At 40.7% G+C, this 19,483-nt stretch overlaps 1 protein-coding gene across 5 annotated transcripts in view; it reads left to right on the top strand.

The window, feature by feature from the left end:
* LOC148320843 (ephrin type-A receptor 10-like) overlaps positions 1-19,483 on the top strand; it is a 173,584-nt gene that overhangs the window by 116,197 nt on the left and 37,904 nt on the right. For all 5 annotated transcript variants that reach the window (XM_088319276.1, XM_088319274.1, XM_088319272.1 and 2 more), the window contains one exon: positions 12,211-12,259. In XM_088319276.1, the coding sequence (XP_088175402.1) occupies positions 12,211-12,259 (49 nt within the window). The remainder of the gene's footprint in view (positions 1-12,210; positions 12,260-19,483) is intronic.

Below are 19,483 nucleotides of genomic sequence, written 5' to 3'. Positions count from 1 at the left end.
AATTGGAATGCTAATGCTAAAAACATTGCTAGAAACTTTGGTCTATGTTTTGCTTAAGACTACCAGGATTTTGAAACTATTAGAACTACCGTAGCCGTCTTTTTGACGGGTTGCTCCCTGGCAATGATGTAATCGACTAAAATGTTTAGGGCTTGCTGCTCGAGTTATTTTGGTTATTACAAATATGTTGTGAGGATATTTTAATGTAAAGTATGTCATATAAAAGAATGAGAAACGCCCAATTTGGAGCGCCTTATGTCCCGTGCCTGTTCGCTGTTCTAAAATGTGTGAGTACCAAAACAAAAAATAAATAAATAGTACAGAACTCTTTTTTTATTCCATGTGGGAATTAGCTCAACAAGCACCATATGAACTAATTTTTATTAGTATATTTTTTAATTTTTTTAATTTTGACTGCCTGGTATGTTTCGGCCACAATGTCATAACTATCACAAATAACATTAACACCTATGTTATTACACGTGACACAGCTCCTCTTGGCCAGGGTGGACTTTTTTACAGTTGATATGCCTCCTCTACTCAATAATTTTTTTTTTTTATAGATCATGGTGAGCAGCAGCAAATCTCAAAGCAGCCGCGGGTTGCTATGGAAACCCGGCGGCGCCGTCCCAGTGCAACATGCAATATGATAATTGACGGGAATGCCGTATTTATAGTAATAATGACTCGTAACAAATTTTTTTAAATTGTTTTTATCACCATAAAAATGCATCATTGATATGAAATGTAAAAAATCAAGGCCAGGAGCATCAAAGTTTAAAAACCGTCAAAATGACGGCTATCGTCGTTCTAGTGTTAATAATGTGCACTGTGCTAACTATAAATCAGGACCAGTGTTTATTTTCCAATGCCATCCCGATACATTCATCTCATTTTGCTTGGAGTCATTTGAGGCCAGTATGTGGTCAAGGCCGGAACGGAAATATGTAATCGTCTCTCACACTGTGTTTAAAGATGCGGCTGACACATTCATGTGAATTGTTCTCCCGTGGATTTAATTGAAAGCTCACAGCATGTTACTGCTCCACAAGAGCGCATGTGTATCAGAAGACAAGGGCCACAAATTAACTGTCACATACACAGCAGCTGTTTGACTACAACCTGCATTTGAGGTGGGATTTTGTTGAGAAAAAAAAAAAAGGATCACAGGAGCAGACAGCAGTGTCAGAGAATCCCGAGGGTAAAGTACTAAACCAAAATACCAGAGGGAGCAGTGCAGAGGCGGGAGGGGCGACCTGTTTTTCATGCAGCGGTACTTGCTGTGTTGCAGTTATTTTATGAAGTTTGGGAGGGGGGGGCGGGCGAGCGAGGCATGGCCTTTTCCCACATGGCTTGTTTTCATGACTGATTTTTTCAAATAAAAACGAGATGCTCTATCGCAGGGTTTGCCTTGGCGGCCCACAAGCGAAAGGTCAACGTAATGGACCGAATCACGCAGATGGCTTGTGGTTTTAAACACAACAAAATCGTTTTTTTTTTTTTTATAGTATCGTTTGGAATCTTGGAATCTCCGCATCCGGTCTTTCTTCCCTGTATCAGCAGGGATGCTGTCGCGATCACCATGGCAACGGGACTGTTTCAATGTGACCAGATGGTCTCTGGTGTAAACACTGCGGAGTCATTCATTGACTATTTTGGATAAATGCAATAACGCCTCTGCTCGTCTGTTTGGACAAGATGCTGTCGGTCTTTTGTGCTTGTTTGGAAGCGAGTTAAGTCGGTTTGTTTGCGCCTCGCGGTCCACCTGCTTCCACTTGAGCAACAAGCGGCTATCGTCACATTCGCTGCGAACTATCGGCAAACACCAATTAGCGACAACGTGCTTGTGCAGCTGCAAACATAATGCATGGAGGACTTGGTTATATTTAAGATGCAGAAAATAAACCGCTTATGGTTTCTTAAATTCCCCTTTTCTGAATGCACAAGTATGTAAAGGTGTTTTTGGTTTTGCTGTGAAATTCCATGGTGACTCATTTTTCGAAATTATTATTATTTTTTTTTGCAGAACTGTGCTTCCAACTTCAAACAAAATACAGAAAATGATTCAATAAAAAAAATGTTTGGAAATTGCTTCCTTTTCATAGGCACCACTTTACTTCAATTATACCGATTTTTCGGTGGTTTAAACCGTTGTTGTACAAGTATGGTGCGTGCTGAAAGCCTTTTTCACGGCGAGCATTTAGGTTGGCCGTAATCGTGTTGCTTGCGTGCTCTTCCAAGCTTTCTTCCCCCCCTCCCCCTCGACTCCTTTTTGTCCCTCCCTTGACTCTCCTTCCACTTAGAGCCTCTCTTGCTCACCGTCCTCGTAATCGTGTTTTCTCCACAAATTGGGTCTGCGTAGGAATATGTCGTGAGGCGTGTTGGCACGTCACAATGTAACTCTTTCCAAAGCAATTACGAAATGGAAAAAAAAAAACATCACCTGGTTAGAACTGCTGTCAGGGCCAATTAACACTAACCCGTGTTGTGTTTTTAGTTTAATTCATTAACAAACTCTCTCTGTGTTTCGGCGTCAGACTTGGCAGGCAGCAGTTTGATGGCTTAATTGCATCTGGAGAAAGTGGGAGAAAGTACTTTGTGGTTTTGCCATGACATCATTGTAAATGTGGCGATTCTAGAACGTCGATAAAACTTTTTGTCTAAGTTTAAGGGTTGTTATACTTCTTGATCGTTACGATTATTTTGTCAACAGGTCATAAATAAAAAAAATATGAAAAAAAATCCATACCAAATCGCTAATCTTCTCTATATGTTATTTTGTAAAAATGGACATGGAGTGATTTGACAAAAAAAAAAAAATCGTATTGGCTGAGAACAGCATTTTGTCATTGCCATGGCAACCAAACAATATGGTTGATTGTTTTGTGTTGTTTTTCTCATCACAAAATTAGAATATGCCGTAATAGAAAACAAAATTGCTATGCTGAATACACGCATTTTAGTTTGCAATATTCTGTGAAATTTGGTAAAAAATTTATGATAATTAATGAGAATATGCCGGAAAAAAACAAATTGCGGCATAATTTTGGTCATCAGGGAACTATAATACATGAACAAGATGAGCCTGATTTTGAGGAATTGCAAATTTTTAACCACCAAATACAATTTTAGAGTAAAAAAAAAAAAACATTCTACCAGCACATTCGTATAAAATAGTTAAACCGATTGTTCCACCCATATTTGCAGCTTGTCGGCACAACTGAAGGTGAAACACACACACAATCAGACCAACGCAAATGAAATAAAAGTATTTGCATAGGCCTCAGGACGAATATCGTTGATGGTGACAGTGTGGGGAGAAGTGAAGCTGATCGTCGGATAAGGAGGACGCTCGATCCGTGGTGGATCTGCGGCTCGGATTAACGGCAGATCTACCTCCTCGCATCAGTGCGCCACAACAAAGATAAATATATAATTGAAAGAGAAAGAGAGATGTGCGATGACAGGCGTGATTTTTTTTTTTGGGGGGGGGGGGTTGAAACCTTCGAGGTGATCCGATGCACATCGTTAGCTGCTCGTTTCTTCGTAGCCATGCAAACCTGCGTGTGGTGTTTGCGTTCACGCGTGAGACAAACCGTTGCGTACGTGTGCCTACGGACACAAAGGTGGCGCACAAAGCGCATTTCTTTTAAATATGTAATCATGATTAAAATTGCACAGTCCTCGGCTGAAGGATATAGAAGAAGAAGAAAGGGATATAAATAAGGGTTGATGGGATTTTTACGCGGAGGAGGGACTCCCTAGGGGCTAATAAACTTGCTTAATTATGAGCGGCCTTGTTAATTTACTCTCTCACGATGTAGAGGATCTGAGCCCGGCAAAGGAAAATCCAGCAGCAGGAGTATCTTACTCCTACGCTGAACTCTGCATGGCCTCTTCGCAGTCCTCCGAGAATAAGAACAGAGAGATTTATACATGCTTTATGCTTTAATGTGGTTATATTTTGAGGATTTTGGTATTATTAGACGGTTGGTTACTCGTCTCGAAAGGTCAAGAGAACCCGAGGAAAGAGATGTAATGTGTCCAATGTGTCCCTCTCATCATTAATTAACGCAATTTTGTCGAATGCTGTTGTAGATGAGCAGTGGAGGTTGTGTGTGCGCGTAGGATATGTTTTACCCTATAAGGCGCATCAGATTATAAGGCTGAGTTTCAACGTACGGGTATATTTTGAGAATTTTCCATATATAGGGCGGCACAAAAGGCGAATGACTGCAAATAAGTAAAGTTTCTTCAAATTTGATTTGACATCCATACATAAGGTGCACAGTTGATTTTTAAATGAAAATGTAAGCATTTTATGTATTTATATAGTATATATTTTGCCTTAAAGTCCGAAAAATACGGTGCAAAAAATAAATACATAATATATATATATATATATATAATCGCAGAAAGAAAATCACAGATTAATCACATTTTTCAACAATTTTTGGTGACGCTTGTAACTTTTAATTTACTTGAATAATATCTTGGAATTCATGTAAAAACACCAAATAAGTATATTTTAATTCAAAGACTGTTCAAATAAATTTCTTTGATCCTTGAATACGCTCTAAAGTGAGTCAGGTTTACAGGCGTTTTCACTCCAGCAGTGTTGGTTTGTAAGGCCCAGTGGTAACTTGAGCACGATGTTTTGTTCTTAGATGAGGTGCTAAAGATGTAAATTATTGTTGAAATTATATATAAAAAGTATGCAAATTATTTTTGGAGTAAATAAAACTGAGTTAAATGAGTTAAAATAATAAATAATAAAATAATAGTTAATTATATATATATATATATATATATATATATGTATATATATATATATATATAGAATTATCATTTTGATGGTACCTTGACTTAAAATGAATAGAACATTCACGGCAACAACGCATCAGATTAGTCACCACTCCCCTCCTCGCTAATTTTACCGCTTAGTATTTTGTGGCGCTTGCACTCCGACAAATGAAAAAATATTGTCTTAGAAAAACAGAGAATGTATTTAACATAATTAGAAGTATTTTCCATTACACCCGAGCTCAATATTTCACGCGGGTTATTGTTTTGTGGCTGTTCTGACAAAGCGTCGCTGCGACATGAGAGAACCAAACAACAAAGCAGCTGAAGAGGTAACCCAAAAAAAAAAAAAAAAAGCTGGTTATAAATGATGCTGTCTTGAAGAGGCCTAAGTAATGGATGAGTGAGAGCAAAGAAGTAAAGAATTCAAAAGACCACAAACTCATCTCACAGTTAAAAGTTAAGATGTTATTACCTCTCCCCCGCTTTTGCTTTCATAGCACCCGTGTATTTTGTGTGTGTGTGTGTGTGGAGGTCATTCATATTACAGCATATTGCTACACAAATGAAAACTGCCACAGAGGGAGGGGGGGAAAGGAGAGAGGCATTTAAAATATAGAAGGAGAGCCATTGATTAAATGCTGCAAAGTGAGAGTAATTCAGTGAGCTCTGGGAATACACACGCCGCACTCCCTCCATTATTCATGCCTCTGCATTTCTTTCTTCACCTTCTCCCGGCTTGATTCTTTGCCTTTCCGTTCCCTCACTCTCATCTGTGAGCTTGCCTGTCGATGGGCGATGATAAATTACAGCCGGTGTGGAACTTGCATTTAGTTGTGTCATTATTCAATAACAGGTGCTGCAGCTTGGCAGTTATTGTACGGCTGCTGGCGCCGTGTGATTATTCGCCATAATTCACTTGATCACTCTGCCCTATTGAACCACGCCGAACATAAGTTGTTTGTCTAACTGGGGGAGCGGTGGGTGTCCTACCTGTTGACTGACCATTTCGGCGAATACGAAATAAAACTATTCAGCGGTTGTCAATAATGACAAAGTTGGCAGCTCTTTAGCTGGAAAATGGATGGGTGCTATTTCTCTTTTTTTTGTTTTTTAGAGCAGGAACAACACGGCAGTTGCTGAAAATCTGCAGTTGAAGCTTTTACCGTGGAATGAATTTAATTAATAGAGGCAGTGTATTGCCAAAGCCTTTTCTATCTTCATCGATGTCTCTGCTGATTGTTTGTGACAACTGAAGCAACACTCACTTGGCAGAACTCGGCACTGGAGACCTGACAAATGTCAGAATTAAAATATTTAGTACATACAATGGACATGGCACGATTACATTGAACAAGTATTAGTTTTATGGAAATTGTCTACTTTAATTACAGTCGCACTTTAAAACAATATGTTTAGATTTTGTGAATGCCACTGGTTGTGAAACTCCGGCTTTGCCTCTTTTATGCAAAATGGATGACATGCATCATGACATCCGCATTAGTTGGCATGACGGTCCCAGCTGGCATGGTACCAGCATCGTCTCAACCCCTGCAGTGCCAGCAGATACATGAGCTTGCTCGGTGTAAAACACATTGATGTGCGAGGGGATTTTGTCTATGTTAAGCCTGCGAGCTGCGTCCTGCTGACTTCTATTGCAGACGGCCACAGCAGTGGCCTACATGGGTTAATGGGTTGGCGGTAGGAGCTGAGGACACGAGAATTAGGCCTCGGCTACTAATTGCACAAGGGAAAGATTTATTTTAGATTGGGGGAGAGTAAGCCTGCGGCTGTACAGTCGGGGGTGCCAGGCCAAATGCCTTAAGGCAACTGAATTTGGCCTGTTCAGGACCGCTTTCTGCTGCTCTGACCCAAACTGATTTAGATATCAGTCTTCCATTACTTCAGGCTGATTACGTAATAGTATAACTGAATAACTTGACCGCGTTTACCATTCATTTTTAACAAAAAAAACCCCACAAAAACAATGAGCCAAAGACAATCAACGCTAATAATCGTAATAATAATTATTATTGTAATAATTATAATAATAATTACAAAATAAGAATATTAGTAATTATCATAATACTAATTATTATTATATTATAATAATTAGTATAAGTTATAATAATAATCATAGTTATTATAATAATTATAATAATTATTAGTATGCATATAATAATAATTATAATTATTATACTTATTATAATGTAATTATTTTCTGGATTGTTTGTCCTCATCCACACACACAAAAAAAAAAACATTGACTCACAAACTAATTTGTTGGTAAATGTACTTTTTTAAATTGTGAAATGTGAAGCACGTTGTGTCTGAAATCTGCTGTATAACTAAAGCTGCACCCTGCAGGCCTGTTCTCAAAAATAACTCATCAATGATGAAACATTGTGATTCTTATAATATTAGGTATTGGGCAACCGTATCATGAAGTTATACAAAATCTGTCAATTTAACTGGTGCGTATAGTATTTGTGCAAAAGTAGAAGTCAAGCTTTTTGGCAAAATGAGATCAGGACAAATGCAGGGGTAGAGAGGTTAGGAACGGCCAGATTAGAGGTATTGCTGTGAGGAAAGCATGAGTCATGTTTATGGAGGGTAGCACGAGAAACAAATAATCAAACTGACACAGCCGTTGGGGCACATCTTTCATTTTAATGAAGCTACTCCAGTAAAACAGCAGGGGTGCCAGGGCAGCTGACATCCCCGCTGGCACAACACGGACTGTTCGGCAAGTTGCAGGCTGTTTGGCTCGACCAAATCGCTGTCTCATCTGGCAAGCTGCGGAAGTCGATCACATAAAAGTAAAAGTAAAAGCATTGGTGGATAACACATGTAAATAATTTGTTCAGTCTACTTCATGATTGGCTAGAGGAGAAAAATACAAGAGCACTTGGAATCGATCAGCTCATGTTTGTGGAATTTGAAGTAAGCAACAAAATCCTCCCATTTTTATACATCTCAGTGGACGGCCATTTTGTTCGAAGAGCACAGTAAAACTTGAAAGTAAAATATTTATCTTCTGCATGTTTTTCGCTGAAAATGCTGCTTTCAAATTTTATTCTGCTTACTCGGAACAAATATAGTCTTTTTAGAATATAATGTGCTCTACGAAATTTACTGTGTAGCGAGAAGTGATGACTTTGGCGGCCATCTTGCGTTGCCACTCGCTTAGCGCGCCTATCTTTAATACATTGATTGACGCGCCCCGTTTTCACATTAATTTCTGTCGCTACGGAGAAAATGCGACCATGTGTGGAGGGGGGGCTCGTACCAACAAGTCTGGAAAAAGCGCTGCATAGTAAAGTAGAATACATTTTACTCTAAAAAGACGATATCACATCCGAGTAAACAGACCATTTTGAGAGTACAATATTCAGAATTTTTACGCTGAATATTTTAATCACAATTTTTTGTTTTTCTGGAACCATATATAGTCTTTTTAGAGTACAATTACAATATATCTCAAAGCAAATCGTTCCAAAATGTAAACCTAACCTCTGTAAGTCACGATTCATGTTAATATACGCTAAACGGCCAATGCAAACTATGAAGTTTGTTCTTTGCAAGGCGAGCTGCCAATTCTTAGTCAATTCATAAAAAAAATAAATAAAAAAAAACAATTCTGGGTTAGCTCTTGTGACATTCATAAACAACCCTTAGTCAGCTCATTAATAGGGCAGCGACTGCACAACAATGACGACAAGTGTGATGGTCGGTCACCGATGTCAGGTAGCTAATTCATCTGGGAACTGGGCTCATTTTGTGTAAACAAGACTCACTGATTACTGCGGGATCCCAGATGACAAGGAATCACGCATGATTAGGAAGGATGTTACACACTTGTCATCAGCTCAAGGATAATTGTGAGCTTCCGGGGCCAACGTGTGCACGTGCCCTCGTCTTTTCTTTCGAGCTTCCTCCGTCTGAAGCACATGGCCACTTTTTGAATACTGGAAAAAAAAAAATATTCCTTCATATCCCAGACCATGCTTGCCTCCCCTCCTGCCCAGCTAATAGTTTTTAATAATGTATACATTCCTCCCAGAGGCGCACTCTTTGCTACTTTTTTTTTTTGAAGCTCACCACACATACAAACATTCAATAAAAGATGCAGCTCCGGATAACAAGGTGCTCGGAGCTCATTCTTATATATCAACAGAACCATTTGCATCTACAAATCCCTTTATGTCCTTTGAGTCATTTTAACAGAAAATATTCCTTCTCTACCCGTGCTAACTCTGTCAAAAGCGCTATCGGATGCCATTAATGAGGCACTAATGAGACCAGTTCCATCCTAATCTCAGGCGGGAAATGGCCGTGCTTGATGGTTTTTAAAAGCCTGCGGGATTAACCGACGGATGGGTGCTTTGCCAGCGAGGGCGTGAGAGGAGAATATGGAAACGTGTTGGAGAAACAAAGGTGAAAGCGGAAACCGGGATTGGCACTGTCGACCTGATGCGGTGTTTTGCACTAATGACTGTAAAACACGAGTGGGCGGAGGGAGGCAGGATAAGAGTTGCAATCTTGATGGGGAACAAATAACGAGGCAGTTGTTGTGCTCACACTTAACACCCACACTCTCTTTTTGAATGGTTAAAAAAAAAAAAAAAAAAGGACCTAAAGTGCAATCTTGTGCTACTTTAAAGTCTCATCTGCTTTCAACCTCTCACTCCGGTCCAGTCCAGCCGTCCTATGGCTATCTTTTCAGTGCTCGGCAAGATGAAAGGCTGTCCTTTATTTTTTTCCAAATGAAATACCAGGGGGATTTCTTTAGATGTTCTGTCACTGCCACATCTTCACCAGTGGGAAAAATTGATCAATCAAGTCAATTATCATCCCCCCCCCCTTATTGAAGGTTAATCTACATCCATAATTAAAAGTTATTCGAACCCTTCCAAGTTTCAAAATTTACATGAACCTAACAATAAATTGACCGTCCATTACTGTTTCAGGTCTTCATTTAAATTGGCAACATTGATTAAAAATTCAAAAGTTGTAAAGCTGTCCCAGTCTGAACTGCGATTGTCAACTCACTCTCCTGTTGGCTTCACACCCCTTTTTTTTTTTTTCCCGTGATTATTTGAAAGTCTTCGAGTTTTCTAATCCCACTTTTGGCTCCCATCACAAATTTTGATTCCTCTGTGTAACCAGAAACTTTTACTTTGGTTCAGTCTCAGTGCCAGTTATGATATAATATAAAGACATATTTAGTCTTTGAAATGAAAAAAATTTTTTTCCTTTTTTTTTTTTTTTTTTGCATGAAGCAATCTTAAAGCGAGTGTTTGTGGTCAAATCGAGCATGTTCACATGTCATGATCAGTGACCTAATTTTCAGCCTTTTATTTCCACAGAGTAGCATGTCACCACCCAACGAGAGCATTAAGTGTTTTTAAGACTTTAATGCTGCTTAAACCCCAAAAGCCCAACAAACTATTTTTTTGAGATGTGCAATTTTAGTTGGTCAATTTTTTGCATTTGCTTTGTTGTCAAATGTAAGCATCAATCTACTGTATCACTTAAACGAAAAAAAAAAATCCATATAGAAACGTATAGAATATGTGAATCTATGCATAAAACATCGGATTTGTCATTTAGGGTTTAAGCGAGTTTGGGATTACGCCAAATGGAAAGTCATCAGCCGACTCGCTAACAGAAGCGGGGTCTCACGACACGCCATAACACATCGGATGGGTGGGTGTCACACGACAACTCTTTTCCAGGATTTCCTGCTGGAATATTTAGGGCATGCGCACGCCTCAAATGGCATTCACGGGCTACATGTATGCATGCAAGCTGCGAAATCCACAAACGGCAGAGCTCGGATGCGTTGTGTTGAATGGCTTTCGGGCCATTGAGAGCAGATGCTTTACGCGCACACACTTTGACTCACGCAAACAAACAATCCTTGAGATGATCGGTTGCACTCAAGGGTGGCTCGTGTTCGCATGCCAACGCTGACGTACTTGAGTTGCTTGAACTGAAGTTCACACACGAGCACGAGATGCATGCAGGGAGAAAAAAAAAAAAAAAAAACGAGTCGTATTGTAGAGAGATGGTGGCAAAAGATTATTCATGATGGAATACATCTCAATTTAACTGTTTATAATGCACTTTAAGTGCTGTAAATGGAGCAAAAGTAATTCATAAAACAACAAACAATAAAACAAATAACTAATGAAGACGGTAAAAACAAAAAACAAGCCTCATGCTGAGTCAAAAGCCAAAGAATAAAAATGTGTTTTTAGAGTAGTTTTTGAAAATGAGAAGGGCTTGCCTCACATTTAACGGAAGATCATTCCAAGCAGAGTGATCGGCAACAAAAATCTTAAAAAGAACTCAAAAATGTACAGGGAGCCAGTGAGGAGAGGCCAGAGTAGGAGTTATGTTACTTCTTTCGAGTACCAGTCAAGAGGTGAGCAGCAGTATTTTGGACCAACTGGATACACTTGATGGAGGATTTACTGATCATTACATTAATCATTTTAAGTAATGCCGTTTTCTCATGCGTTAAAGTAATAATTTTATGTGGCGTTGCAATTTTTCAAGCCTTAATAGCCTTAAATATTGTGTGTAATACAAAAGATTTGAAATTGATGAGCATAAAAGCGTCCAATCAGATCATGCCAACATTAAATAAATAATTAAGTAGTGACTTTTCCGTCACTCGTTATACTCAGCACCCCCATTGTCCTTTTTACCACTTTGCTCTCCCACATCGGAGCTGAAGTTTGACAGTCATGACCATCCGCATGTAAAGCATTGTAATATTCATCAGAATTAAAGTCACGGAACAGTTTATCCCCCGTGCGGAACTAAGCGATATTTTACACCCATCCATCCATCTTCTATTCGACTTGTCTTGTGCAGTGTTGCGGAGCGCTGAAGCCCATGTCAGCTGACATTAGAGGGGAGGGGGTCATTGCGGATAGATTGCCACCACTGGCGGCAATTTGCATGATGCTGCAAATGTGTCGTACTAGAGTAGTGGTCGTATTAGGTATGGTCGGTATATAATTCCAAATAAACTATGGATAAATACTCAAATCAACAGGTATGAAATGTTTTGTAATTCTCCGGCATTTCTTCTTGAAACATTGATGCTTGTCAAATTGTAAGTAAAACACTGGACAATTGTAGGAGGGGCCTCGGAGCAGAGGGAAATCAAAACAGCTCCAGGCGGTTTACACTCTCCGCGACTTCCCTTATTAGCTGTTATGTTGCAATGAAATTCTGTTGACAGTTGTTTTAAAATGGGCAGTGCGATTGTTTGAGTGGACTCGGATTGAATATCTGACTCGGATTGAATATCTTAACGGAGTCACCAGTTTCCAGAAAGGCCTGTAAGAGAAACTAAGACGCATAAACTACAACTTTTCTTTTCATTTTCAGGGTTGCTTTGGGATTTACGGCTGGCGCACACGGCAGGACAAAGGGTCAGGTAAGAGAAGAATTCTAACTATAGGAATGAAAGGCGTAACAATTTTCACCTTTCTGCCCTCTTCTAAAGGTCCATGTAGTAATGAATGAGTTTCCCTGTAAAATGATTTCACCAAGCCCACGGTAGACACTTTCCAGACCTCTGTTCTTTAGGGTGGCTAATTAAATACCTGTCTTATGAGTCCTGATTATGGTAATCAACTGCCAAGCAGGCGGGTCTCTGCAGATCAGACTCTGGATGTCCTTGTGATTAGAAGTGTAGCAGAGTTGGAGAAAACCCAGGGAGCAGCTCATTAGTAGGTCTAAATGTAGTCGCACCACTCAGGGGTAGGCGGACATAATCACTCCTGGGAGAGCTCTTGGCGCTGAGAAAGGGGAAATATTGAGGTTTGTGTTTGCTTCATGTCTGTTTGCACTTTATTTTATCCAGTAGGCCAAAGAAAGAAAGTCTGGGTAGGCAGGTCATGGTCGATTCGTCAAGTAGAAGATAATTGATGGCGGTGTGTACTGGATCTGAATCTCCATTGGACTTTGCATATGTGGCGAGCAGTCATCAAGGCCTTCTCTGCTGGCCTAACATAATTGAGAAATCACGATCATATTCATCACATTGATGTCATATTATATCCTAGTGTTGTATTTTTAGCTGAGAGTTTTTATCCAATCAGAATTCAGCTAGCTCGTGTTGCCAGGCAGATTTCACGACTTCCGTGACTTTCAGATTTCTGTTCTGTCTAAGCCAATGAGCTTTCAGAGATGATAGACAGTTGCGATAGCCAATCAGATCACGAGTTGGTTTCATTGAGCCTGAAGGTGATTGGATTTCACTCGTGAGGGGGCAGCGCTATGCGAAGTCGCAACTGGCGACCGTTTGAAAATGTAATATATATTTTTGCTTTTTTTTTTTTTAAACCACAATGACAGAAGAAGGGAAAAATGTGGATTTAATTGCAGATACACTTGCGAGGCAATGTTCAACACAGACCTTTCAAGAGAAGCTAGGTCGTCCAACACTCACTCAGTCCTGTGGAAGTGTGTTTCTGTATATTATTGGTCCAGCCGTGGTCTCATAAATGGTGTGTGAAATGCACGGCCCTACAATAAAATTGTGGGTGGCTTAGAACCATGCCCTGGTGCACTCCCACCTCTCGACCACTCAGCTGGTGCAGGTCACCTGTGACTCGAGCAAGGACAAACCCGGGTAGAAATTGGATGAATAGCAAACAGTAGTTCCTTTGCAATACTTGGTCTGATTTTTTTATTGTACGGCTGGCACTTAGTTTATATTTTTTCATTCACTCTTTTTCTCTTACTTGCACACTTGTGTCTGCTTTGTGTGTGCGTGGTGGCCGCTGAGCTCTATTTGACATCATATTGAATTTGGCTGGGTTGAAGACAGGATGTTTGCCGAGGCTAATTTACCTGGGATAGACCTCACCGAGGCCGGGGAGGGGCTGATAATTAAAATGGCTTGCTACTGCTGGGATAGAATATTCATGGGAGATTACTTCCACCTGCGCTACTCTGACTGTGCAGCGTGTGTGTGTGTCTGAATGATGGCATAGTCGCATTTTGTGTTTGTGATTGCTACACCCTTCCGTGACCTGTCTTCTCTTCCCCATTACGTAAACTCGTCACATGCAGCAGGAGATATTTAGGTCAGTGTGAGGCCCAAGATGAGATGAAAGACAGGACGGAAGAGCGGGAGACAGACGGAGACGGAAATAATGAAATTGACGGCCCCCGTGAGGTGATGACAGCAGACTGTCCATTCTCGTTGATGGATGACAAATGCTCAGTGTCCATGTAGATGACTGTTCCGTTGCACATCTCAGTTAGTATGTCACGACTTGCAGCAGTCGAAAATGTGGCTTTTTTATTCGGCGTTATATGATGCTCTGGTTTTACTGTACTTTGGAACATTTTCGATGAGTTTAACAGATGATATTTGCTTTTTTTAAAAAGAGCCCTTAAAGACTCCAAAGCGAAGAAATGTGACACAGTCTGTGCAGCAGATATCGGCACTTTAACTTTTTTTGCCGGTCCGTCATCGTCCTTCCGCCCTTATTCATAAAATAACAAAGTTCTCGTGCTTCCGTCTTTTCACCGGCAGGGCGTGTTTCTAAAGTGAAATGTTGGTCAGTGTTTGGTTCAACCATTAAAGGAACAGACGAAAACCCACTTCCGTCCTTCAGGCTCCGTCCTCTAAATAAGCGTTCGTCCCTGAGAGCCGGAATGCCGGGAGTATATTTTCACGTGACATAATGAGGAAGCCAAAAAGCCCCACGTAGTGAGTTTATTACAAACAAAATTTAGACGACTTTCCGTGTTTATCCTCTCCAGGTGTCAAAAATGAGTCTCCTTGTAAATATCCACAATTATCACTGACTACACACTGAGATCGTTTTTGCAGCGATTACTTGCTGGATGAGTGACGAAGCCCTCTTCCTTGATTTTCCTTTTCAGGAAATCAACCGCCCCATGATCCTTCTGTTGTGTGTGAATATTCAAATTAGAGGCTCCCTGATAATACCTGAGCAGGTATGCTGTCATTAATCCTAATTCCATGACTTTGCTGCTGTGTGCTCAAATAATAACAGATGAAGACACGGAGCAGATTGAGCTATTTGTTATCACAGTTTATCCCAGCGCCGGGATGCCTGCCATTTCCCTGCCAAGACCAGGAATGGCAGGTGGAGAATGGGATTCCTCCCACCTCTGTTATTTTTACGGGATTAGATCGTTTCCCCGTATTTCTTCCTCACGCACATTCAAATGGAATAGCAATCTGAGCTGTGCGACACACACACACGCACACCCGTGCGCATCTTGCAGAGGTGAAGGAGGCAAGGGCAACAATCTTTTGAGGAAAGTGGTTGAAGGCAAGGTGGGAGAGGAGCATGAGGTGGAGGTGAGGGTGGTTGACATGCTGATAGGGAGAGATAAGCATTTTTCTGCTGCTGTGTTCCTAGGTGAGCCAATGACCTCTCTGGCTCGTTGATTATAGTGTTTGGCCAAGCCGTTATCGCTCGACTGCAGAGGGAAGTGCAGACTGTCTGGAATATGAAACTCGTGTTAGTTAAACAAAGAGACTGCGTATAAGCATGTTCACATTTTTTGGTGTTTCGGAGTCTCCAATTTTTGTTGGGACTGTTTAAACGCGACTTATAAGGCTAAATTTGTACAGAATTTGAAAAGAGACAGGAGATAAAAAGCAGTATGAGGGAGGTATGAAGTACGGAGAATACTCCCGGAATGGTATGCGTGCCTTTCCCTCCTGAGGTCAGCTCACAGGGGGGTTGCGAGGTTTAAACATAGCGGTGAAGTGGATTCATTATTCATCCATCCACTTTCACCTGCCTCCACCACACCACTCACCTCCCTGTGGGGGCGTGCGAAGCAATTAGGTCTTTGCAAATGAAGACATGTATTCGCATGCCCACAAAATTAGCGACATCAACTCGGATGGGATGCAGCACGAGAGCCGGACGATTAAAATTCTTCCTTTAACGACGATGTCGGACGAGAAGCTGCTAATAGCCGTTTATCATCGCACGGCATTACATGTTGTGGATGTGCCATTCAATTATATGCGACGAGTGCTTCTATCACAGCTGAAATGTCAAATAGAGATTAGTCGATTTTAAAAGAGAAGCGCAAAAAAAGAAATTTTTTTTTTTACTTTTGGAGTTAGAAACAGAACCGTTTGCCGATTTTCTACAGTGCTAACCAATAGTATCATGAATCAAACAATTTTAGTCTGAAGTGACAATTGTATCTTTGTGTGTTTTACCTAGTGCAGAGCCATTGCAAAAAATCCACAACATATTCAAAGACCAAAAAAAAAAAAGAATATGAGTAACTGGGCAGTTTGATTATCGGTTTACGATAGCGTGTTGTTGTGATGTCAGGATCAACGCGGATTAAGTTGAGTGAAGGAGGATATTCAGTATGTACGGTACGTGCGTGCGACAAAGTGGCGGCAAAGTGAAAGAGCGGCGGAAAAAAAGGGAGGGGGTGTATGAAACAAAAAATGGCATGTGGATTTGTGTCATTGGGACGATTTCATCAGCGAGTGGACTTAAAGCGTGTGATGGCGGTATGTGCGTGGAAATGAGGCCCACGTGTGCAGTTTTGCATGCAGTGGTGGTGTGAGTGTTTCCATACCCTCTGGTTAGATATGTTCAGTTCCCCCCCCTCTCAGTCAACATTATGGGGGTCAACTGAGCAGGGCCACCCAAACCCTGGCACTGGGACCAGGTTAGATTTCCAGTTTGCTACTGGCTGCCAGTGCCAAGCGGGAAAGACATGGCAATCGGATCCTGCCCCCCTACCATCTATTCTGCAGCGCTTTCAGGCTTTCCAGCTAGCCCTTAAGCCACCAGTCAGCGAGGGAGCTGAAGTTGGGGGTCGGGGGGGGGTGTTGTGGGGGGATGCTATGCATGTGAAAGCGCAACAAAAAGGCAGGATTGGCAATAACAGGGATTTACAGATGAAATGGAAGAAGAAAAGAGAGATGCTAAGCGATTGTGGCGGGGGGGAAAGGGGAGATTGGAGCCAAAAGAGAGGACTGACAGAATGAAATAGAATAAATCAGGGAGGATGTGTACTAGTGAGTGGGGGCCCAAAGGGGTGGGAATTGGGGGGGCTTTCAGCAACAGGGAAGTCATCATTTGGGGATTAAAGTATCTCGGTGGGAATGATACAAGACTGTTTTTATTGAAATAATTATCGGACTAGTTGGTTTAAAACAATGGAAACTGGTCGTCAGTAGAAAACTGATCAAATTGGAGGACCTCTTAATCCAGTAATTTTACGCCCCCCCAGAGCAAGAAGCAAATAATTTACGCTCCCACCCCACCACGCACTCTCCACCGGAACTATAAATAATCGCATTTTTGTTTAAAAAAAAAAAAAAACCTACACCGTAGCGTTAATACTCGCTGCGCACAATGGGCAATGAGAGCGCCGCTGCCAACTACTGGAGTGACTGCGCAATTACACTTTATTGTAGGACAGCGACAAACAAAGAATGTTCTCCAGGGTCACAAGTGCCCCCCCTCTAATTGGACGTTTCTGCTGCATAGTTAGCAAACTGTTTTTTGCAGCTAGCCAATTGTCATGGTTTCGATTATTTTGGTTCCAGTTATTTTGTCATTTTTTCCCCGTGCAGGTTGCTAGGGAGTTTTATTTAGTTTTCTCCTCGCTTGCGTTGCCAGCAGCTTTTGTTGCGATTTGTCACTCGTTAATTGTTCTGTAAATACATTTTGCTTAAAATGTATTATCTAAATTTGTAGGAGCCACCTCTTTCTGGCTCCTAATGGAGTTGTGACTCCATAAAAGAGGTCAAACCCAAAGGTCATTACTTGTTCCCCCCCCACCCCCTTGTTTGGATAAAAATAGAGCCTCCCACACCAGCTTGTTTAGTGCCGTTACCATCATCTTCATTTAAACCAATCCTCGTTATGTCACTGCTAATAAAGCTTCAGTTATTCTCGAAAGTGAGTATAATATGTGAGAATTGCGGGGAAAAAAGAAAATAAAAAAAGTCATGAAACCATCCCATCACTTATTTATTTATTTATTTATTTTTTTTAATATTTGCTTTTGTAGGCAACATGACAAAAAAAAAGTGTAAGTCTTCTTTCTCAGGGCAGAATGGCGTGTCTGTTGCAGCTCGGTGTACTATATAGGAATGTTTGATATCTGTACATATTGGGGGACTGATGTGGCAGAATTAATGAGAGCCTGGAAGAAATTTAGCTGTTTGACAGATGGGCGCCGCAGTAAAAGGCTTGGGAAAAAGTGGCGTGCAACAGACGCTTCATTCCCCACAGGACGCACCGTGACCACACAAAGTGATGTATGCGACAAGCTTTACGCATTAGGATGTACACCGATTAATCATCGCATACATTAACCAGCAACTTGAAATGACATATTGTCCAGCAAAACACAACTTGATAATGAGAAGAATTTGAGAATTCTTGCACCTGTCACCTTGCCACAACTGATGGGCCTGACTCTGGAGAGACAGATCGCAGGCGGGCCAAACACTTCCTGGTTTGTGCTCAGCTGCGGCTATCTTGGGCCACCATCTCAGCTGACACCGTCGGCTGCGGCCCGTCTCGTAATTGCATCAGAGAGAGAGCGGAGGGAATGACAAATCATATTACAAGCACTGAGTCACTGCAGTTTTTGGTGTCGTCTTGCTTCTGTTCTCCGTCTTTGTCCAAATCACTCTGAATGAAGATTCATGTTTTGGCCTGTGGCGGGAGAGGTAATGTGATATCGAGGCAGATTGTGAGTGCGGAAAAAAATGTTGATGCGTCAAGTTTAGAGAACTTGGATACCTAACAAGCTTATTAGTATTAAAAATCAGATAGTTAATTTTGATTTTTTTTTTTTTTTAATTTTTTATTAATAAACGTCCAGTGCGACTTGGGAAAATTCGGACAGTAACTTTACTCTCAACGCAGCATGGCGCGCCGCTGCTTAGTCACAGTAAATCATTGAAACAAATATGGATAATAAAAAAAAAAAAGAAATCATTACATCAATGTGTAAAAATGGAGCAGCAGTTGAAAAAAAATATTCTGGAAAAAAGTGATGAATTTACATAATTCTCTTGTGCGTCAGGTCATCATAAAGTGCAAAGTCGTACTTGAAATTAACCTCAAATATGAATCGTTTTGAGAAAAATATACAAAGGAAAATATGAACGTCATACAAGTCAGATCACGGCTCATAGGAGCCAATTAAGTCGGGTTTTTTGTTTTTAGCTATCAGTGAGTGCAAATCAATGCAGCCTCAGATCGTAAACTCTTGAGTTTTTCTTTCTTAAACATAAAGGTGCCGATTTATTTTTTTTCGTGTGCTTTGCTTGAATTTAATATTTAAATATTTTTTAGAAGGATCCCTCTTGAACATCACAAAGAGCGAGGCTGCCTTATCAAGAGAAAACAGCAGCAATAATTTAAGCATCTCTGAAAATGCACCAAAAATTCCAATTATTCCGAACATGAATGCAAATTTTTGAACGTTAAACATAATTTTTATTATAAATCAGATTTTGATCATTACAAAATGAGAGAATTTTTGGGGAGAATTACAATATGAACAAAATGTTTCTGTAATGTGGAGACTGATTGACTGAAAGCAGTACACATGTAGATGCAATTCCTAAAACCGTGTAACGTAATACACAATTTTGCCGTTAATTGCT

The sequence above is a fragment of the Idiotropiscis lumnitzeri genome, chromosome 16 (genome assembly GCF_059441095.1).
Source record: "Idiotropiscis lumnitzeri isolate Australia: NSW breed Sydney's pygmy pipehorse chromosome 16, RoL_Ilum_1.0, whole genome shotgun sequence".
Lineage (NCBI taxonomy): Eukaryota > Metazoa > Chordata > Actinopteri > Syngnathiformes > Syngnathidae > Idiotropiscis > Idiotropiscis lumnitzeri.
Note: the sequence above shows the minus strand (reverse complement) of the source record. Positions and strands in the feature narration are given on the sequence as shown.